Source organism: Suricata suricatta, chromosome 17 (assembly GCF_006229205.1).
Source record: "Suricata suricatta isolate VVHF042 chromosome 17, meerkat_22Aug2017_6uvM2_HiC, whole genome shotgun sequence".
Taxonomy (NCBI): Eukaryota; Metazoa; Chordata; class Mammalia; order Carnivora; family Herpestidae; genus Suricata; species Suricata suricatta.
The window spans coordinates 33,412,338-33,434,104 of NC_043716.1; the positions used below are offsets into that span (position 1 = coordinate 33,412,338).

Genomic DNA, 21,767 nt, shown 5'->3' on the forward strand with positions numbered 1-21,767 from the left:
TTGGAACACCGAAATAATGTCTGCCTTATAAAGACAGTTGTGAGTTAAAAGAAATAATGTATGAAAGTGACAGTCCTAGTCACACCGAATGTTCTTAAATACATTAGTCTGATGTTAACCTGCTCTAACACATACCCACACAGCTCTGCACCCCTACCCAGATTTTATCTATATGTGTTAGGGTTCTTATCCTTTCTACCTTCTATAATAATTATTTGTGTTGACTGTAGGCTCCTTAGGGATAGGGATGATAGGGTGTAGCGAAAAGAAACTGGATTTGGAATTGAAAGGTTGGGGTCTGCGCCTAAGTGACTGAGGACAAGTTACTTCTCCCAGAGTTTCTTCCTTAATGAAAGAGAGAGAGAGAGAGAGAGAGAGAGAGAGAGAGCGAGCAACCAAATGTGCCCTATCATTGCTTCATGTACTTTATCAGCATGAGATAATGGATGTTCAATGGCTCTAGAGATTGCCAAATGCTAATGTATTATTATCCAATTGCCCTGTCTCGTTCCCAGAAGCCCAGCGCAGCACCTTGCTGAGGGTAGGAGGGGTGTGCACAAGGATTTGCACGTGGACTTTCTTTGGTCTTCACAGTTGCCCTCTGAGATATGCTTTAATACCCCCATTTCAAAGGTGAGCAAACGGGCGGTATGAAGCGGGTAAAATGCTTCATTCATTCATTCATTCAGCCAACCACTTTTGAATGAGAACTGTTGTGCATTAGACACTCAGACACTGGGGATACAAAGACCGTATCCCTCCCTCACAGTCCAGAGTGGAGGACGGGCAGTAAAGATAACACAAGGCAGATTATGAATTAGGGCCAATTTTTATCAGCTACTCACTGAGTGCCAGGCACCTTGGCAAGCTCTTGGTGTGTCTTGCATTGAATCCTCCCCAACTCTACCAGTAGGTATCATTATTATGCACATGTCTCCTCTATCCATAAATAAGGCATGGCGATTGCTTAAGGTTTCATAAATAGCAACTTGGGGAGCCAGGCCCCACTTGAGCCACCAAACTCTACCACCTCTGATAATAAGGCAGCACACAGGACATTGCCAGAGTCCCAAGGAGGGACCCCTAACTCAGTCTGGCATTCATGGTGCTCAGGAAGTTTCCCGGAGGTCTAGAAATTAGCTAGGCAGAGGTGCATGGGGAAGCAAGGCCATCCAAGGAGAGGGAAAAGTGTGAAGGCCACCTAATGGAAGTCTCCAAGAGAATGGTCCATATCCTAGAGGTAGCTGAAGGTTTGAAGGGTTCGAAGCAGAGGAAAGACTTGGCTAGATTTTGATAAAGATCATCTGGGCAGCTGTGTAGATAGACGTGGATGGGAGGGAGAGAGACTCAGAGATATCCAGGCACGAGTTGATGGCGTCCTAGACAAGGGCTGGGGCAGGGAAGAGGAGGGAGATAAGAGAGATTCTGAGGCTTGAATTTTCCGGGTGATAATGATTTGGGGATTAAGTTAAAGAGGACAGGGAGCAATTTGGAATGACACGAGGTTTCGACTCTTCATCCAGGGGAATGGGGGTGATCTTAATGAGGTCAGTTTGGGATGCAACCCAGGGCTCTGGCGCCCTGTCCCGTGCCCTTTCGTCTCCTGGCCTTGCCAGCGACAGTGGCCGACAGAGGGCCCCGAGAGAGAAAGCAGCGGCTTCGCCTGCCTACAGAACCCACAGCTTTGAACCCCACCCTTCCGGACGTGGCGGCGACTGCAGTGCGCTCTCCAAAGCGCCAGAGGGCGATCGCACACACACTAGGGCCGCTCTGGCCCCGGCAGTCTCAGTGGCCGCGGAAGGTGACGTGGACACGGAAGTGGTCGTCGTCGCGGCTGCACCGGTGGGAGCGGGGCGCCGGGCTCAGAGTGCAGCGGGTGGTCGGACAGACGGCAGCGTCTCGCACCTGTGGCGCCGGCGGAGGCAGGCGTTGTTGGTTGCGTGCGAGTCCGCTGAGCTGACGAGCGGCTTCTCAGCCCCTTTTCTGCCGGTCGGAGCCCCGGAGCCCAGACCGCTTAGCCGGCGTCACCATGACCAAGGCCGGTAGCAAGGGCGGGAACCTCCGCGACAAGTTGGACGGCAATGAGCTGGACCTGAGCCTCAGCGATCTGAATGAGGTCCCCGTCAAGGAGCTGGTCAGTACGGTCCCGCGGGGCCCAGGGGCCCACCCGAGACCGGCGATGGCCCCTCCGCGGGCCGCCTCCTTTCCCACACCTGTTTCCAGGTCTTAAAACTAGGTGGGAGGAGTGGGGGTCAGTGCTCGCAAAGCCCACCTCTGCCCCCAGCCTTCTTCCTTGGATGTACACGTGTCACTTTGGCACAGTTCCAGAAGATGAGAAAGCGCTGCTTGTTCGGCCCTGAGCTTTTTTACGGCTCAGGAGTGAGTCTCCCCTCATGGGGGGGGGGGGCGCTTGCCCAGCGCTCAGCTCGGTGCTTGATTCCAAGTAGGCGCCCCCGGAGTGGTTGCCGGCCGCCTCCGGAGAATGAATGAACAAATGAATGAATGACTCGTCTGAGAAGTAGGCCTCTGGGTAGACCTGGGTGTGGCCCAGAACCGTGCATTTCGAAGAAGCCAGCAGTCCCAGCCGGCTGTCCCAACCCCGGGGCGGCCTTCCTTGAATTGCGGGGAATGTCACTGCGGGTTTGGCAGGGCTCTTCCCAAATTCAGCTTAAACTGGCTGGAATCCAGGCGCTGCTGCCGCTGCCCTTCCCAGCACCCCACTCCCAAGCTCCCACTCAGGAAACTGAGGCCCGCAGTCCCATAAGGTAACACAGCTGGTTTGTTGCCAAAGTGGAGTTAGATCTTAGCCCCTGCTTTTCCCACCAGGTTTCCTACCCGCACCCCCACCCTAGTGCCACTTTCGATGACCTCCATTTTCTTTTGCTGCTTTTAACGAATTACATTGCCTTTGGCACGTGGCTCTGTAGTGTGGAAGTTGAGCAGGTTTCCAGTTCCATTGCTTAATATCTTGAGTGCCCTTGGCAGGCTGGGTAATCTTTATGCCTCGATTTCCTCATTTATAAAATGGTGATAATAGTTCCAGTCTTCTAGGGTTCTGAGGATTAAGATTGTAATGTAAGATATTGGGTAGGTAGCAAATGTTGAAGCACATAGCTATTATTATTATTATTATTATTATTATTATTATTATTGCTACTACTGCGACATTATATTTCAGTGCTGATTTTTATAGGCCTTTCCTAATTGTGGGACTTTTCTCTGAAATTGCTTCATAGCAGATGTCACTGAATCATTCCATGTGTTGGTTTGACATTTTGTTCTCATTCCTTCTCCTAGGCTGCCCTCCCAAAGGCCACCATCCTCGATCTGTCCTGCAATAAACTGACTAGTCTACCGGTAAGATTGGCAAGCAAGCATGAGTCCAGAGCTGATGCTTCTCCTTCTTTTTGAGGGGAGTTAGGTCATGAGGTGCAATTTCAGGACAGGCCATGGCCGAAGTCAGGGCATGTCACGGGGATGGGGTGAGGCGGGGCGTTTTGTCTCAGCAAGAACCGAAGCAAGGTAGAGGCTTCATTCTTTAGAACAGTGGCAAAGTCAGGCCACGAAAAACTAAAGTCAGCGGAGTGTTGGCTGAATCGCGCATTGGGCTCATCTTTTTATCTGCCTTGCTTTATTCCTTTGAGAAATCGTTTACCTCCCTATTGAGTAGAGGAGAGTCGAACTTCCATAAGTTGCTCTGCATTGCAGGGAGAAAGGTGTTTATGAAAAGGCTCCTTTGATGGGGAACAGGAAAAAAATGTGGCTCTGGGGGACTACCATATTATCATTCTCCCAACCCTTGAATGCCTTGAGATAGTTTTTTGTTCAACCCAGCCAGTCTGTGGTCGGATCCTTTTTGATTTTTCTTGCACAACTTCCCCCAGTTCTCCTCCTTCATATGCTTTGCGGTTTCTTCAGCTCCCCGTCCTTTACCCGTGTAGGCTCTGGATCGGGCCAGCCCCTCCACTGCTCCTGGGTGGTGGCCATTCTCCAGAGCGGCGCTCCTGCATCGTTGCCCCTTCCATCGAACGCTCTGGCCGTGTCACTCCCTGCCCTGCTCCACTGGGCTTGGATCGAGTCTCCAAAGTTGGCAGTTTCTTCACTGGGTCATTAGTCTGCTCCCTTCTCAGTATTCTCCCGGGCCTCTCTCGTTAGCTACAGCATCTTCCTGCCACGCCTCAAGGACCGTCTCTCACTCTGAAAAGGCAGCTGAGATCCCACTGCTCCTAGGAAGTATTCCGGGTCTCATGACAAGGTGGTGGCAGGTCCGTGCAGCCTACCGCTGCCGCTCACTTTGTCGGCAGTCACTCAGCAGCCCCTAGCGCTCTTCTTGATCTGAGTGTGTTTGGTTGTTTGTGCCTTCCTTGGGGGTGCAGATCCACTGGTGGGTATAGGTCCCTAGAGAGCAGGAGTAGGGCCTCTAGGTGGGTACTGTGCTAGGTGCTGGGAAGCACTGAGTACTTAAGGGGCGCTCATCCCTTCAGGGAGGCTGATGGTTTCATTGTGCATTGACAGCTCCTGCAAAAGGAGACCACGGGGTGCCATGGGGGCATGGAAGGGGCCCCTCATCGCTGCTCCAGCCGCAGTGTGGAGGATGAGTTCTGGGGAGGACGGAGCATGAGGGAGCACGCTTATTTTGCACTGACTTTGTGCTCAGTCCTTTTCCGCGTGCTTGTTGCTGCTTAGCACTGGACGTGCTGAGTGTTAGGTGCCTATCTTCGGGGTGGAAGGTAGGGTCGGGGTTACCCCATGGGCACCTCTGTGGTGCAGGCCCCTGCGGCGTTATGCCAGAGTGCATGCCCAGGGCTTAGGCGCTGTTTCTGTGGGTCCCAGGCGGACTTCTGTGGCCTCACACACCTGGTGAAGCTGGACCTGAGTAAGAACAGGCTGCAGCAGCTGCCGGCGGACTTTGGCCGTCTGGTCAACCTCCAGCACCTGGACCTCCTCAACAACAAGCTGGTGACCCTGCCCGTCAGCTTTGCTCAGCTCAAGGTAGGTAACAGCTCGAGAAGCGGTGGCCTGACGGCGGGTGAGGCACAGGCCTTGGGGGCCGATGGAGCGTGGCTGTGAGGAAGGCGCCAGAAATCCCACCTCGCCTCCGCTACCTTCCGTGGCTTTCCCTGCACTAGGCACACCCTTGGCTGAGAACCTGGGCTTAGCCAACCTCTCTCTTCTGTCCCTTTAGAGCCTAAAGTGGCTGGACCTGAAGGATAACCCCCTGGACCCTGTCCTTGCCAAAGTGGCAGGGGACTGCTTGGACGAGAAGCAGTGTAAGCAGTGTGCCAACAAGGTAAGTGCAGAGCTCCCCGGGGCCTCCCCTGCCGCTCCTTGGGGACCAGCCTCTGCTGCCTCTTGTTTTTCCCTCCCAGGGCACCGGTGGCTGGGACTAAGGTCCCAGTGAAACAAGTCTGCTATGAGCCTGTCAGGCAGAGGGACTTTTGTTTCTGTGTTTACTTTACAAGCAGCAGAACAACACTATCGTCTCTACCACAGAACTTCCCTTCTTAACAAACCAGGACCTCAGGGCGCCTGGGTGGCTCAGTCGGTTAAATGTCTGACTCTTGATTTTGGTTCAGGTTATGATTTCTTGGTTTGTGAGATTGAGCCCCATGTCAGGCTCTGTGTAGAGCCCACTTGGGATTCTCTCCCTCTCTCTGCTCCTCCCCATCTTGCTCATGCACTGGCTCTCTCTCTCAAAATAAATAAACATTTCAGAAACCAGGACCTTGCCTGATCCCACATGACACTATTGACAGTTGTTTAAAACTGGTTTTTTAATGTTTATTCATTTTTTGAGTGAGAGGGGGAACAGAGCACGAATGGGGGAGGGGCAGAGAAACAGGGAGACACAGAATCCAAAGCAGGCTCCAGGCTCCGAGCCAGCAGCACAGAGTCCGAGGCGGGGCTCGAACTCATGAACCATGAGATCATGGCCTGAGCCGAAGTCCGACACTTAACCAAACTGGGACAAGCAGTCTAGGGGCTGTGGCCTTTCTAAGTCACAGTTATTGTAGGAATTCTGATCATTAAAAGTGTTAATATTCATGTGCTGTGCCTATAAGCAGACACGTCCTGGGCAGATCTGACTTGATTTCTGCCAAGTCCCGTGATGTAGGAGCGAGGAACCAAAGGCAGCTTGGAAGGCGGACACTGCCGGCAACCCGGAGGGGGCCTCGCGCTGCATCTGAAGAACGACACTGCGCATCTCTCACTCTCCAGCGATAGGCCCCCTTCCCTCCAGCTTTCGAACAGATTGCTGCCACTTCAGCTGAGCACCAGATTACTGACTTGGCCACATTTAGGAGGCTTGATGAGCTAAATAGACTTTAAACTTGGCTTTAGCTTCAAGTCCTAGAATTTATGTCAGTGAAGCATGGGCTTGGGGCGGGGGGAGGGGGGGTCTCTAGGATGAGACTCAAGAATAATGGTCTTTTCTTATCATTAGCTCAGGGCTTCTTAGTCTCACCCTCTCTATCACCTGTTTCCACAGGAGGTCAAGTACAAGTTCAGTGCAGCCAGGCAGCCACGGCCACAGCTTGCCCTTAGCTGAGAACGGTACAGGCGAACAGCGAAATCCAGGTGCTTTAGGAGGGAAGTCTGTTCTGAGAAATAACCATTGTTGTGGCTGAGGACTTTTCCAGTGTCCTCCGTGCTTTATATCTCACCTTGTGATCCTCATGACCCAGGAAGTAGGTAGGACTTGCGTTTCTCTGACACGAGAAATGCCCAGTTTGCAGATACGTTTCATTTATCCATTTATTCACTCAACGAATAATACGTGAAACCACGTGGCATCGCTGGTACTTGTATAGGGCACAAAGCATCTCCTAGCATCTCCCTTCCAGACAAAGCCCCGGGCAGCACACAGCGTCGTGGGCGTGGTAACCAAAGCCGAGCTCCCTGCTGCCGCTGCCCGGAGCTGGCTCCAGCACACCTGGAGGCCTTGTGGTAGCGAGGCTCGGGCCAGCCACAGGGAGGTCACCCGTCCCCAGCAGCTAGTGCAGCTCTCACCAGCCCTGACCTGGTGGCTGCAGGGGTCAGTTGTAGTCACTGATGAGCTTGGCGCATAGTATGGCACCTTGTAAAAATAATTTGTTAGCTGGAAAGTATCCATCAAGTGCTTACTAGAGTATGTGGACAGGAGCGGCGGACATAATCTACCCTCAGGGGCTCACGGTCTAGACCATAGGAGTCCAGAGGAGTCGCTCCTGTTTCCAAACTTGCTGTTTTCTGCTAACTCCTGATGGATTGGAGCCCTGGGGGGAAAAGGGATGTCTCTTGAACCTCTCAGCTCTTTATTTAGCCACCTGTACCCCCCCTTAAAACCACCTCAGTGGTTAGTGCTTATTTAGTATTCGGAATTCAGAGTGAAGCAGGCCCTTTGAACTTGGGCTGCCTCTCACCAACAGGCTTGACCTTCCTACAGATCCTGCACTCCTTGTTAAGAAGCCTTTTTTTAGTAAGCCAGACTCCCTCCTGAGAGGCTGCAGCAAGTTCAAGGCCTGGGCTGCTCAGGACAGGGCTCCGTGTGGCTTCAAAGCGGGCTCTTGTGGGGAGTCTGAGAGGTTAAGCCACTTGCTGAGGTCACACGGTTAGTAAGTGGTAGAGTCAGGAGTGTGCTGGGCTCTGAGCTTTCACTGTGTCCTCTACATCCAAGTGATAGCAGCTTCTAAAATTATAGCCCGAAAAAATTAAGTCTTTTTTCTCCTCCCCTAACCACGCCCATAGTGAGACTCTGGGGCTGTATTTGTCAGAGGCAGTCCACGACCGAACTGGACGAGGACTTGAGGGATTCTGGGAACCACAGCTTCGGGTGGTGTGTGGGCTGGATGGCTCTTCGCTTCCTCCTAGAGGCTTCCTTGCTTTGTGTGCTGACCTGAGTGGGTCACGCTGTGGCTCAGGAGCTCAGACCAGTACTCTGAGCTGTACTACTCCCTAGCTGTGCGAGGGGCACAGATCATGCTCCGGCAGCCTTGGCTTTCTTCCTTTTGCGGTCGGGATTCAGTTAGTCACTCATCAAACACATTATTGAATGTCTAGCCTGCAGATGGGGGTAGTCGCCAGCCCAGGAAAACTAGTGTGACGACTGAGGTAGGTAAGAAGCCTCCCTGGGACTGGGAAGCGCAGAACTTGGTAGGGTAGCTGCGGGAGGGAGGCCAGGAAGTCTCTGCGGAAGTGCTGTCCCACGCATCGCCAAGAGTTGCTGGGGGCGTACGTGAGATCGTGCGTGTGACAGTGACTGTAGAGAGCGGGACTCCTTCCACACTCCACTTAGCCGTGGCTTCACAAACATGTTGGCTCACTTTAGAGGCCTGGGTATGGATGACCCTTCTCCAGCCAGGCCGGCCCAGCAGGTTAGGAGACAGAGAGAGGGTTGGCTCTGTTGGCCGTGGGCTGCCACGGGGCTGTGCCCATCGGAAAGGGGCCACCTCGCACGCATGCACCCTGGAGCCCCCCGCCTGGGCTAGTTCAGCACTCTGCTCCCCCTTTGCAGGTGTTACAGCACATGAAGGCCGTGCAGGCCGATCAGGAGCGAGAGAGGCAGCGGCGGCTGGAAGTAGAACGAGGTAGGTGCCGTCCCTCCTCGGGCTGTCTTCCTGTCCTCCCCCAGCCACTTGGCAGCTGCCGGGGTCCGCGGAAGCTTCATGAGGGGCCATACAGTGGTGTAGAGTGTCACGTGTGTCCAGTCCTGGCTTCTCTGCTGAGCTCCAGAGTCCTACAGCCCGCTGGGAGGGTTAAGAGGCAGCTCGTCTTACGTGTGGCCGAGACAGCCCCCTGCCGGCCCTCCCAGGGTCCCCTGGACCAGGCAGTCACCACCCCTGCTGCTCCTCGAGCCTAAAGTTGGAAAGATGTCCGGGATGCCCATCTTCAGGTGCCCCAGCACTTAGTGTGTCAGCAAGGCCTGTGTGTGACGGTTCCTCCACCCCCAGGTCGCACTGTAGTTCATGGTAGACGCCTCCCAGCTCCATGTCCTGTCTCCACCCCAGGGCCCCTTCCACACAGCAGCCTCGGGGGCCCCTTAAAACAGGAGTCCGTGATGGCTGCTGTTTGCTTAAACCACTCTTGAGGCTTCTGATTGAACTTGTTGCGGTTCAAACGTAGTTCCACGGCCGACGAGCCCCGTGTGGCCCCAGACCCACTCGCTCCTCCAGCCATGTCCCACCCCCAGAGGAGAGAACGCTCCTAACTGGCCAGAGGAGCCTCTGCTATTGCTCAAATTCTCCAGGTCTGGTCTCCCCTCAGGCCTATGCCCGGTCCCTTCTCCTTAAGGCCTCCACAAGGCTGGGTTCGTGTCCTTCTTCAGGTCTGCTCAGATGTCACCGTGGCTTTACCGTGACCCCTTCAGAACCACCCAGACCTGGTAGCGTCACGCCGTCAGAGTCTCTGTTACTCCCTTTGTGGCGCACATCAGTGTCCTTCTTACCGTTTGTTCACTTGTTCGTCTCCGTTGCTAGGAAGTCCTAGGTGCTGGAACCCGATTTGTCCTCACTGCTGTATCTCAAGCACTGAGAACAAGACATGGCACACAGGGGGCGCTCCGCCAACTGGCCAGTGTCAGAGCCCCCTTACTGGAGGAGTCCCGTGACTGGGGGCCAGTGGGGGTGTCCGTAGTACTGGTCCTGGGCGGACCCTGAAGGAGCCTGAGTGACCCCTGGGCCTTTTCCCACGCATGGCTGGTGCGATGCTGTAGCTCCTTAGACCGCTGCTGCTTTACTTCCTGCCTCCACATGTTCTCTCTGGGCGGGGTACACTGTGATCTTGGCATTGTCGGTGCCCGGCTGGAACTTGGGAAGCAGTGGAAAGCGCCAGTACTTAACGTGCTATGATCCAGCTACGTTGTGGGTCAGATAGGCTTTCAAGCCCAGAAAGACATTTAACTCCCTCATTAGTGGCATTCTGGCTTTAGAAGAATGTACTTCCTGCTTCCAAATAACTCACTTGGAAGGGCCTTTTTAGAACCCAGTCATTTGTAAGTTGGGTACTGGGTGTAAACGCACTTGAACCGTGAAGTAAACCAGGCTGTGCCACAGATTCCTGAGTGGGAGCCTAGAGGCGACCCTCTGACAAGTGGTCAGTCTTGCTTTCTCAAGCAGACCTTTCCATCCTCTCTACCTGGGACCTCGAGCGCTCACTTTCTCTTCTCACTTGCCCTTCCCGTGCCACATTCCTGTCCGAGGCTTGGGAAGAGAGGAACCTCGGAGAACCGACACCGTCACGGTTTCTTCTCTGGACAGCCAAGTTGTAATCAGGGTGTCACTCTGTGCTTTCTGACTCGCCAGGCTCCTCACCCAAGCCTTTCTCATGTACCCTGGCCACGTTACCCTAATCTCTCCCCAGCCCGGGGCTAGGAACCCTCCAGGAATCCACTGAGCAAGCCCTGGGCACAGTTTACTGTACCCAAGGGAGGGCTTCCTTACCACAGAGCAGAAAGACAGCTGTTTCCATAAGACAGCATCAGTGACCTGCGGCTCAAGGCCAAGGCCAAGCCCGTGCTCTTGGTCACTCAGGAAAGCACTCTGGCACGTTCGTTGGTGGGTGAGAAGTCATGTGGGGGCGTTCTGTCCTGCAGAGGCTGAGAAGAAGCGGGAGGCCAAGCAGCGAGCGAAGGAGGCTCAGGAGCGGGAGCTGCGCAAGCGGGAGAAGGCAGAAGAGAAGGAGCGCCGGAGGAAGGAGTACGACGCCCTCAAAGCCACCAGGCGGGAGCAGGAGAAGAAGCCCAAGAAGGAAACAAATCAGGCTCCCAGTACGTTTGCATGGGCTCCGGTGCAGCATGCTCTCAGGCCTGGGGGTTGCTTGGAGGGTTCACCTGTGAGGGGGTGGGGAGCTGTCCTGGGGAGCGGGTGCAGGTGCCAGGTCAGACGTGCCTTAGCGCGTTCCCGGAGCAGGGCGCTGCTCCTAAAGGTCCCTCACGTGGTCTGTCAAGTGCACCTGGGCATGTTGAGGTCACGGGACCATCTCCGAGACGCCAGCACTGCCCGTGGTTGTCTCTCCAAGTTGGAACAGAGAGCTCTCTTTTTGCTCAAACACTGGAGGAGCCACGCTGTATACAAAACAAACATTAGCATTTTTGCCTGAGTACTTCCTGTTCCCTTGAATTTGTGTAGTGACCCGGCCCGTGTACAGGGGAGGATCCTATACCTTCTGGGCCAATGGGGCCCCTGAGGGAGAGGCCCCTGCACGGGGGAGGAGTTCTGCGGGGAGGGTGGAGGCCTGGGGCCCAGCCACTGCTCGCCCTTGCTGGCCTGGAGCAGGTTGTCCACCTCTCTGTTTCCTTGGGTAGTGAGGATTGTGCCTCCTCACAGGGTAGCCATGGCATTCAGCAAGAAACCCGGTGTGGCAGGATCATGCAGTTCTGGGCACATGGGTGCTCAGTCAAGTTTTTTAACATTTTGGCTAAAAAATCTCAAAACCAGGGGCATCTGGTGGCTTAGTTGAGTGGCCAACTTCGGCTCGGGTCATGATCTGCCCTGGTGAGTTCAAGCCCAGCGGCAGGCTCTGTGCTGGCAGCTCAGAACCTGGAGCCTGCTTCGGACTCTGTGTCTCCCTCTCTCTCTGCCCCTCCCTTGCTCAATCTCTCTCCCTCTCATAGATAAATAAACATTAAAAAAATTTTTTTAATCTCAAAAACCAGTTTTTCTTTATTTTTTAAAGATTTTCAAAGTTAAACTTTAAAATTTTTTTTAAATTTTTAATAGTTTATTTTTGAGACAGAGAGCGAGCACGCGCATACACGCACGAGTGGGGAAGGGGCAGAGAAAGAGGGCGAGAAACAGAATCTGAAGCAGGCTCCAGGCTCTGAGCTGTCAGCACAGAACCCGATGTGGAGCTTGAACCCATGAACTGCGAGATCATGACCTGAGCCGAAGCCGGATGCTTAGCCGACTGAGCCACCCAGGCACCCCTCCAATGGCCTTAAAAGCTCTCTCGTCAGGGCCTGGGAGTGTGCGTTTGCCGAGGGGGTTCTGGAGGCTGTGCACCGATGGGTGGAGGGTAGGTCCCTCCTTCCACCACTGACTGGGCCTCCCTGTCTGCTGTGCCTCTGTCCCTCCAGAATCAAAGTCCGGCTCTCGGCCCCGCAAGCCACCCCCCCGGAAACACGCCAGGTCCTGGGCGGTGCTGAAGCTGCTGCTGCTGCTGCTGCTGTGTGTGGCCGGCGGGCTGGTGGCCTGTCGGGTGACGGAGCTGCGGCGGCAGCCCCTGTGTGTCAGCGTGAACACCCTCTACGACAACGTGGTCCGGGGCCTGCGCAGCCACGACCTCTTGCGGTGGGTGCTGCAGGCTGACTCCCAGCAGTGAGCCCGTGCCCTCGCCCGCTGCCTCCCAGCCTCGGAGCTCGCGTTCCTATGGAATTGGGTTCTGCTGGACACAACCTCTTTTTGGCGTCCGACCTACCTGCCATCATCAAGTGGCTGCCGATTGGTACTCGAGATCCCGTCTTTGTAGGACTTCTTTGTCCCTCGGTCAGGGTTCCCGGGTGGAACGAGAAGTGAGACGTGGGGACAGTTACCTGCATGCCTAAAGGAACGAGCTTGGGGTGGGGAGAGGGAAAAATAGCCTTTTCTAGTTCTACAAAGCTGGGTAAAGGCAAGGCTCGTTTCTACTAAACGGTCAGGTCAGCTCTTACTACATTTATACTTTTGTATGTCACAAACCCTTTCTTTCATTCCACCCTGGGCAGCCAGGGCCGATCAGGAGGCAGTGTGATATTGGGGGTTAAGGGAACACCATACTCAGCAAATCTAGCCGAAACTGGGAGGGGTGGGGGGATACCTATTTTCTTAAGGACCTCAGACATTTTTAATGACTATATAAAATCTCAGGCTGTGAAAGGGATTGCAGGACCGTCCCGTCCAATATAGAACACTCGCAGACAGGGAAACTGAGGCCGTCCATGACTTGCTTACGGTCTCCCAGCTAGTTTGAGGCAGAACTGAACTCCTGCTCCAGTAGCTTCTCCTATCATTTTGCTTCCTTGCTGTCGTCGGGAGGGAACAGAAGTCACACCAGAATGGAATGTCTTGCAGCTGGGGGGTAGGACCTCTGATGGTAGATAGCTTCATGCCCCACAAACAGAGCCCATAGCCGTGAGGGTGCCTAGCTACTCCTCCCGAGGCCTGCCCCGGCTCATGTGGCTTTCACAGAATGGGGACAGTCCAGGCTCTGTCAGAGTTTCAGAGCATTAACCCCGATTGCCAGTACGCACGGAGGTGGACCACGGCAAAGCCATATTGTCTAGGACAGCTGTTGGTAGTTGGTGTGACAAAGTCAGCCAAAGGCAACCTGAAAACTCAAGTTTGATGGAGACGGACATCTAGGACAACTAGAGTTGTTTGGCTCTAGACCTAGAACCACCTCCACACTAAAGGAAGCGAGAAGCACTGTGGAGTTTAAAAGTGGTGCGCTCCCTAGTGACCAGCACGGACAGTGGCAGGCCAGTCCGTCCTCCCATCAGCCAGATTAAGCCTCTGCTTGCTCTGTGGCCTCCTTGGCCTCTCTCACACAAGCTGGAGGAAGGGGTAAGAAGTGGGCCTCATGGTGCTCATTCACGGAAAACTCCCAGTTCTGAGCTGCTTGTCTCTCCCTCAGGAGAATGAGAACCCGTCATGGCTCAGAGACAGTGGGGTCCGGCGGTGTTGGCCCTGCTGGCTCGTTTGGACAGGGCGGCCACTTGTGACTGGCCTCATGTCAGAAGTGACTTGTTCCTTTCTCCCACCCCCCCAGATAGCTGTGCTGCAAAAGCCCACACCTTACTCCGAATCACTACACATTCCTTAGTCTTCCTTCAAGCTCCAGAGCCAGGGTACAAACACTTTATTGAAACTACACAGTACATAACAGGAGTCCCCATGCAGGGGCTGGCTGAGGGTGACAGGAAGGCAGGGTGCGCCCAGCCCCAGTCAGGCTGACCCGCTGAGGGAAGTTCACTTGTGATCTCGAGATTTGATGTTGAGGTTCTTCTGGATTTCTACAGTTAATAAATACGTGTCTGAGTGGTCTGTCTGCATCTGTGTTTTGAGGGTTGAGGGCCTGCTTGGGGGAGATGACATGTGCACGGCAGCTGGGTTTTCACCAGGAGAGGAAAATAACACGCTTGTGTTGGAAAACACAGGCATCTCTGCCATCTGTCCAAGCCCACAGGGGGGCCTCTGCAGAGGAGAGCCTGCGGCCTGACCCGGGCTTGTACACTGGGCGGTGCGTCCCGTCCCTTCCCATGCTCCGAGGTGGGGGGACACGGAAACCTTGGTGCTCATCCTTGTCCCCGAGGGTGGCATCAGTCTGTGCCATCTAAGGAGAGAGCTGGCTGCAGAGTGGTCATCTGAAGGTAGATCCGCCTGGCCAGTTCCGGTCCCACGCGGCGGGACGTGGAGGTCACACCCTCCCCGCGGCGCACCTGTATGTCTGCAAGCAGATTCTGGCGTTCTTGCTCCGAAACACACCGCCTATAAGCCTGAAAGTGGCAAGTGACTGCTCAATTCCATCTGGTCACCCTTGCCCATCAGTAAGGGGGCAGTAAGCTTGGGGGAGAGGACCTGCCCTCCCCCGGCCAGTGCTAACTGTGGACCACCAGTTCTCTCCACGGAATGCTCCTGGGAGTCCCCCAAGGCCGCGGGGTGCCAGGGGTGGGGGTGACCCCTGGAGCGGCATACCTGGACCAGATTCCGGGGGCAGGGATACATGTCCACAATGGCACTGGCCACGTCCAGGCTGACCCGGTTCAGCTGCTGAATCTGTCTCCTCCAGACCAGTGCAAGGCCTCTGCCAGCTCGATCGACCTTTGCCCCTCCCGCCCAGTCACTCTCCAGGCAGAAGGAGAAACTGGTTTGATCTCGAAGCTTCCTGTGAACAGCAGTTGAAGAGTCCCCTGTCCCCTCCGCTGGGAACTTACAAACCCTCCCTCCACCGCCCTCATGCGTGGTGGGCACACTGCTGCACCTGGCCTGTTTGAGCGCTCGCTCACTTTGTTCCCAAACACTGCTAGTTGCTGGTTCCCTTAAAAACACCACCTAATCCTTTAACAGAGAAGGTCCCAAAAAAGTGCCAGATCGTTTCACATGCTGAGATTGCGTAGCATTGACCAGAGAGCAGTGTGCGCAAGGACACACACGAGGGACTGGGGTCAGGCAATCAGGGAGCCCGGCTCCAGTTCTTCTAACTTGCTAGACCCTCTCTTAGGGCCTCTGTTCCTCTGGGTAAAAATTGAGGGGCTTGGACTGAACGGTCTCTGAGGTCTTTTACGAATTTTAAATTCTGACCACGAATGCTCCCAGAACCAAGGAGGCTGCACGTTTGTTTTAGGAGGGCTTATGACGTTGTGACCAGCCACGTTACGAATCCTGGTCACTTGGCTTACCAGTGGGAGCAGCCTGCAGAACGCAAACTTACACGTGAGCCAAGGCAGAACATTTTAAGGGCACCAGGCTGCGGGCTCCTCATGGGAATGCCCGGCATGAGGTCTGCTCCTTCCACCTCCAGCCTGGTGGACAACGGGCCGGACACTAGCTAGGGACACTCACTTGAAGGGCGCTTCAGCTACAGCCTTTGTAAACGCGCACGCGAAGTCGGCCAGCTCTTTCCAGCTCTGCACGATCCGGACCTGGGCTTCTGTGTACAGCTGCAGATCTACCAATGCCTGGAACTCCAAAGGTGGGCCAGCCAGAAGGGCGGAGGGACTCATAGGAAGGTGCTCTCTCCCACCTGCCGAGGCTGTGCCCCGGCCCCGCGGCTCCCCATTTTAGTCCCTTCTCTCCCACTCAGTGCCAAGGCAGGAAGTCCCGCCCAGTGGGCACATGGCTCCTGATCTCTGGCAAACCGGGTCAGAGGAGAGTGGGAGCCCAGCCCCATGCAGGCAACACCGAGTTCTCACCTCTTCCACGTCCACCCTGGACACTGTGTGCCCTGCGCTGGCCTCTCGTTGTCTCCGCTGCTTCTCCTTGGCCTGTCTCCTATTTGCCACTCCCTGTTCCCTTCTTCTTGGAGGATCTGAGGCACTGGAATAGGGGAGGAGGTTGAAGGGCAGCAGCTCCAGGCGGAGCTCAGGCAGGAAAAGAGGTGAAAAGGCCAGACCAGGGGGTCCCACAGGGCTTGCCAGGGAGGACCCAGACCTGGGATGAATGAGTTCAGCTCTGATGACCCAAGAGCTGCCCCTTTTCATGCTAAGTCTCGAGGACATGTTCAAACCTGAAGCATTTCTCCTGATCCACAATCACCAGGGACAGGACTTTCCCAGCTGTCCTTGCTGTGGTGTCAGTTATGAAGCTCCAGAGCGTTTCCTTCTCTTTCTCAGAGCCACCCAGGCTTCCCTGCACGAAGGAAGACACTGCGTGAATGTCTGTCCCCTAAAGTCGGCCCTGTGTCCCCTGCCTCAGCATCCACTCCTCTCTGCCCACCTGCTTGAAGTTGTAGATCATGGACGCAAACGCCTCTGCCAGCAGCAGCACCAGGACCATCGGTTCCTCCAGCCAGCCTTCCTCTCCATCCTGCCAAAGGACCCAGGACCCAGCAGAGAGGGGCGGCATGTCAGCAGGCGCTCAGCACCTGTGAGACAGACTCAGGCCTTCTGGGTGATGAACCCACCCGTCAACCAAGCCCATTTTCTTTTTTAAATGCTAATTTTAGAGAGAGAAAGACAGCATGAGCAGGGGAAGGGGCAGAGAGAGAGGGAGACACAGAATCTGAAGCAGGCTCCAGGCTCTGAGCTGTCAGCAACAGAGCCTGACATGGGGCTCAAACCCACGAACCATGAGCTCATGGCCTTCGCTAAAGTTGGCCGTTTAACTGACAAAGCCACCCAGGCGCCCCAAGCCAAGATCATTTTTGCATTATTCTTTTCTGGAATGAAGCCATGGTGGCAAGAAAGAGTAACCCATGATCCTGTCCCTCCCCAGTCCTCCACGGCTGGACCTTGCACACTGCATCCCAGAGGCGGGGAGTAAAAGGCGGGGAAATGCTGAGAGCCAAGGTTGCCGCGCACCTTGGATAGGGGAGGTGGAGGGAAAGGACACCCCTCCAGAGGGGTTGGTACAAGTAACTTGGCGGTTGAGGGAAGATGCTGGCTAGGAGCCAGTGGCCCTTACACACACACAGGTTTTGTGTGACAGAGAGAAGAGCCATGGGGGACCTTCCACCTCCAAGGGCACCTCCTCTTCCCCAGGGCCAATGACCTTCCAGCAGCACAGTGCTGGGCAGTGACTGGGAGCAGCCAGCCGTTGTGCAGAGTTTTCTGGCTCGGTCAGAGCAGCAGGAAGCCAAGGCCTACAGCAGAGCAAAGTGCAGTGGGAGGAGCTGTGGGCTCTAGCTCCCGCCCAGCCGCCCCGCTGTGATCCTCCGACCCAAGGTGGGTAGGAACTCCCTCTGCCTGGAGTGACTGGGGTGACTGCAACTGACGCACCAGGGAGGCGTGAAAGCGCCTGAAAGGTCACGCTGCGATAAGGATACAAAGATCTGCTAACAAGCCCAATTAGGAAGCGTGCCCGGGTGGCTCAATTGGTTAAGTGTCAGACTCTTGATTTCAGCTCAGGTCATGATCTCGTGGTTCGTGCCTTCGAGCCCCAGGTCCACCTCTGTGCTGACAGTGCGGAGCCTGCTTGGGGTTCTCCCTCTCTCTCTCTCTGCTCCCTCCTGTGTGCTCTCTCTCTCAAAAGAAATAAACTTTATTTATTTTTTTAATGTTTTATTTATTTTTGAGACAGAGAGAGAGAGAGAGCATGAGTGGGGAGGGGCAGAAAGAGAGGGAGACACAGAATCAGAAGCAGGCTCCAGGCTCTGAGCTGTCAGCATAGAGTCCCATGCGGGGCTCGAACCCATGAACTGTGAGATCATGACCTGAGCCAAAGTCGGAGGCTTAACCGACTGAGCCACCCAGGTGCCCCAAGAAATAAACTTAAAAAAAAAAAAAAAAAAAAAAGAGTGTGCAACTGCCCGCAACTACTGAGAAAATGAGAGGAAAAATATCTTAAGCACACCCAAAGTGGGGCTTGAACTCACAACCCCAAGATCAAGAGTCAAGTGCTCTACTGTCTGAGCCAGCCAGGTGCCCCAACAGGAAAAATATCTTAACGTTTCATCTAGAGACTCTTAAAAATGAGGTGTGGAGTATTTTGGATTCATAGACCAGAGGCGTGGAAGGCACTGGTGCTGTAGTAACCTGAGGAGCCCAGGCCAAGAAAGGAACATTTGCCGTGTGCCTGCTACATGCCCAGTGCTTGGTTATTTCACTTAGTCCCCATGACATAGGGCACCCAAAAGGGCCTACCAGTGTCCTCATGTTACACGCAGGCACAAGGAGAAGAAATAATTTGCCCAGGGTCGTAGCCATAAGGCCCTGGGGCTGAGATTCAAGCACAAGCCCATCCATTCCCAAGGCCCAGCTAGAGAGAACTAGAAATCCTGTGCAGATTTACCTTCCCTCTGTCCCGCGGGTCCCCTCTCCCCGCTTCCCCACTCTGCTCCCTCAGGAGGCCCCATCACCAGGTTCTCTGGGGCAACAGGCCCGGTGGGAAACTCAGCAGGAGACTGGAGGGAGGAAGGGAGGGAGATGTCAAGGGATTTCCCTGGCTCCCTCCAAGTGGGGGCCCTTAGAGTTTGCTACCTTCGCTACTGGAGGTCAAGCCTCTCTTAAGGTGGGTGCTCTCTACCTTTCTCTCCCCAGATTCTGGTAACCACTTCTCCCCCTCACCCGCTCAGACCAAGGTGTGGTAACAAATATGCCAGTGGTTCTCAGCCAGAGGCAAGATTTCTCCCCCCCGCAAGGGACGTTCCGCACCATTTTGGAGATGTTTTCGGCTGTCATGACTGGGAGGGTGCTAACTGGCGCCTGGCGGGTGGAGGCTAGGGATGCCGTTCGACATTCTACGGTGCACACGACAGTCCCCGCAGTGGAGAAGGATCCGGTCTGAAATGCCGGCCGTCCCTGAGGCGGTGAAACCCTGATTTAAGAGTGTTAGGACCGTGAGGTCTGTGTCGTCCCTTGCAGTTTCCTTGTATCCTGCCCACGTTTTAGAAAACGGATCCTTAATTAAACCTTCCTCAAGTTACCCTAAGTGAAGCAGGCCACCTGTTTTCCTGCTGGGACCTTGACGGATACTCTTTCCAGTAAAAGCACATGTATCGGGTAGCTCGAAGGGGGAGGGGGAGACGTAAGCCAGAAACCCGCTACCTCAGCCGGCCCAGCCCTTCTCCTCCAGGTGACGCTGTGAGGCACGGCCTGCGCCTCAATCACACAGTGGCACCCCATGGACTGCAGTGCCCCGAGCAGCTGGCCTCCGCCTTCCGTCTGTAAAAGCACTGCAGTGGACGACAGGAAAGGGGCTGTCAGGGGGGCGGCCCAGGAGCGGGAGCCCCAGCACAGAATGAAGACAGCTGCTGGGAGGACCTGGGTCCAGCCCCACGACGATGTGCTGCAAGCACTCCTCGGGCCTCTGAGCTTTCAGCCTGTTCACCGGGGCTGCCGCCTTCCCCCTTTCCTGTCGTCTCGCAGTGCTTTCCTTCCGGCTTGCTTTTCCCCGCGGCCGGCATCCTGGTGAGCCTCTCGTCCGGACCTTCTGACGACTCTTGGTTCTCTTCTGAAGTGGGGGGCCCTCAGCATTTGTTTTGGTCACTGTCAAGCTGTCGCTCCGCACCGGGCAGGCAGCTTGGAGGGCTGGAGGCTGATGGCACAGAGGGTCTCCCCCAGGGTCCCTGTTATTTGATGACGGTCTCTCCGAGGTGTCATGGAAGGAAACATCAGGGACCTTTGGAAAGGACTGTTTTTTCCAGCCACATGGTGCTCCTTCAGTTCTCTGATGATCCCACACGCTTTTACTTGGGGGGCTAGAATCCGCAGGGCCCGGCGGCTTGTAGGTCAAAAACTTACACGGAAGCCGCTGGGCCAGCGGCATTAGTTCCTCCTCATCCTCACTTCCGCTGCTCAGCACCCTGACCAGCTCTGTTTGTGTGACAGGGTCAGCTGTGTCTGGGACAGGTGGTGCCTCTTCCAACTTTGGTGACGGAGGACAGGAAGCCTCAGAATCTGAGGTGTCAGTCACAACAATCTTCTCCTCCCTCTGAGGCTGCCTCCTCTTGGTGGAAGACGCTTCCTTCTTCAGAAAGGCAAACGTGGGCAACTCTTCAGAGTCACTCTCACTGGATTCCAGTGACAGTGATGCCTTCTTTAGAGCCATCGATAGGCGCTATCAAATTAGCTCCCTAAAAGGAAAAAGAGAGGAGACACCAGACTGTAGCACTGAATTCAGTCTGTTAGACACATTCTGTGGCCTAACTTTACAGAAATACATACACTATACAGAGAAACGGAAACATAGGATACAGTCCTAACACATTCAACCTGGAACTCAGCGGTCTGTAGTCTAACAAGACTCCTCAAATCCCTTCTAGGTCAAGGTGACCTATAAACAAAATGGAGGTTACTATTGAAAAATGTTAAGGCAGTCCTGACAAGACTCAACAGCGCCCCCTGCTGATCTCTGCATTTGAAATGGAGATGTCAAGGCATCGTGTCTTTAAAGATTGAGGTAAAATTCACATACCATAAAATTCTTTTTCAAGTGTACAGTTCAGTTGTTTTGAGTATGTTCAAAAATTGGGCATCACCTGACTAATTCCGGAATATTTTCATCAGCCCAAAAAGAAATCCCATAGCTATTAAGCAGTCACTGTTCATTTCCACCCCTCTCTACCCCCCACCCCCCCAGCTCCTGGCAACCGGAAATTTACTTCTGTCTCCATGGATTTGCCTATTCTGGATATTCAGTACAAATAGAATCATTCAGTATGTGGTCCCTTGTGACTACCTTCTTTCACTTAGCCTGATTCTCAAGGTTCATTGATATAGCAGCCTGGGCCAGTACTTCACTGCTTTTTATGGCTGAATAATATTCTACTGCACAGATATGCCGAATTTTGTTTATTCATTCAGCACTTCCGGACATTTGGTTTGTTTCTGGGTTTTGCCCATTATGAAAAATGCTGCTTTGAACATTAGTGTCCACATTTTTCGTGGGGACATGTTTTCAACTCTTGCATATACACCTAAGAGTGCCATTGTTGGGTTGTGGCCACGAATCCATGTTTGTTTAAAAAAATTTTTTTTATGTCTTTATTTTGAGAGACAGAGAGTGAGTGGGGGGAGGGACAGAGAGAGAGGGAGACACAGAATCTGAAGCAGGTTCCAGGCTCTGAGCTGTCAGCACAGAGCCCGACGCGGGGTTCCAGACCACTAACCGTGAGATCATGACCTGAGCTGAAATCGGACGCTTAACAGACTGAGCCATCCAGGCGCCCCAAGAATTCATGTTTGAGTAAACATTCACTAACACTGTAGACGGGATCCCCGTCCCCCGCCTCCCCCCAGATGAGTTACCTAACCTTCCTGAGCCTCGCTTTCTAATTTAGCAAAACAGTGATAACAACACCTACGTGATAAAAATTGTTGAAAAGCAACCGAAATCGTGCGTCTACGCCGTTTGGTACAGCAGGAGGCACACACACTAAGCGCGCAGTAAACACGCCAAATGCCTAGAGAGGGACCTCCTCCCGGTTCCTCTCCCTGGGTCTCGCATTAGTCCGGCAAAACCAGGTTGCCTGCCAGACCCGCCCGGCTCGTCCACACGGCGCCGCACAGCACCCGGTGCCCTGGTCACCAAGACCCTGCGGAGCGGGCGACAAACACCCACCCCGGCCCGCCGCGCCAGCACTGCACCACTCACGTGCCACTCCCCGCGCCACTTTTTCAACTGATGCGATGACCCCGGAAGTAGATCGCCGGTAGC

The 21,767-nt window shown here is 54.5% G+C and overlaps 2 protein-coding genes across 3 annotated transcripts; one reads left to right on the forward strand and one right to left on the reverse strand.

The window, feature by feature from the left end:
- Window positions 1-1,802: 1,802 nt before the first annotated feature.
- LRRC59 (leucine rich repeat containing 59) lies at window positions 1,803-13,997 on the forward strand. The gene is made up of 7 exons (XM_029926941.1): window positions 1,803-2,134; window positions 3,298-3,357; window positions 4,834-4,992; window positions 5,186-5,290; window positions 8,495-8,567; window positions 10,571-10,744; window positions 12,053-13,997. Exons 1-7 carry the CDS (start codon window positions 2,030-2,032, stop codon window positions 12,295-12,297), a joined length of 921 nt encoding a protein of 306 aa, XP_029782801.1. The 5' UTR covers window positions 1,803-2,029; the 3' UTR covers window positions 12,298-13,997.
- Window positions 13,779-21,763, reverse strand: EME1 (essential meiotic structure-specific endonuclease 1). 2 transcript variants are annotated; one of them, XM_029926940.1, is made up of 9 exons: window positions 21,705-21,763; window positions 19,373-20,184; window positions 19,157-19,284; window positions 16,389-16,478; window positions 16,180-16,301; window positions 15,866-15,989; window positions 15,516-15,631; window positions 14,649-14,838; window positions 13,779-14,449 (listed from the first exon to the last, which is right to left on the reverse strand). In XM_029926940.1, the coding sequence occupies exons 2-9, from the start codon at window positions 20,157-20,159 to the stop codon at window positions 14,273-14,275; spliced, it is 1,734 nt and encodes a 577-aa protein (XP_029782800.1). In that variant the 5' UTR covers window positions 20,160-20,184; window positions 21,705-21,763; the 3' UTR covers window positions 13,779-14,272. The 2 variants fall into 2 exon arrangements, with proteins under 2 accessions (XP_029782800.1, XP_029782799.1); XM_029926939.1 differs by lacking the exon at window positions 21,705-21,763 and adding an exon at window positions 21,415-21,648.
- Window positions 21,764-21,767: the final 4 nt, after the last annotated feature.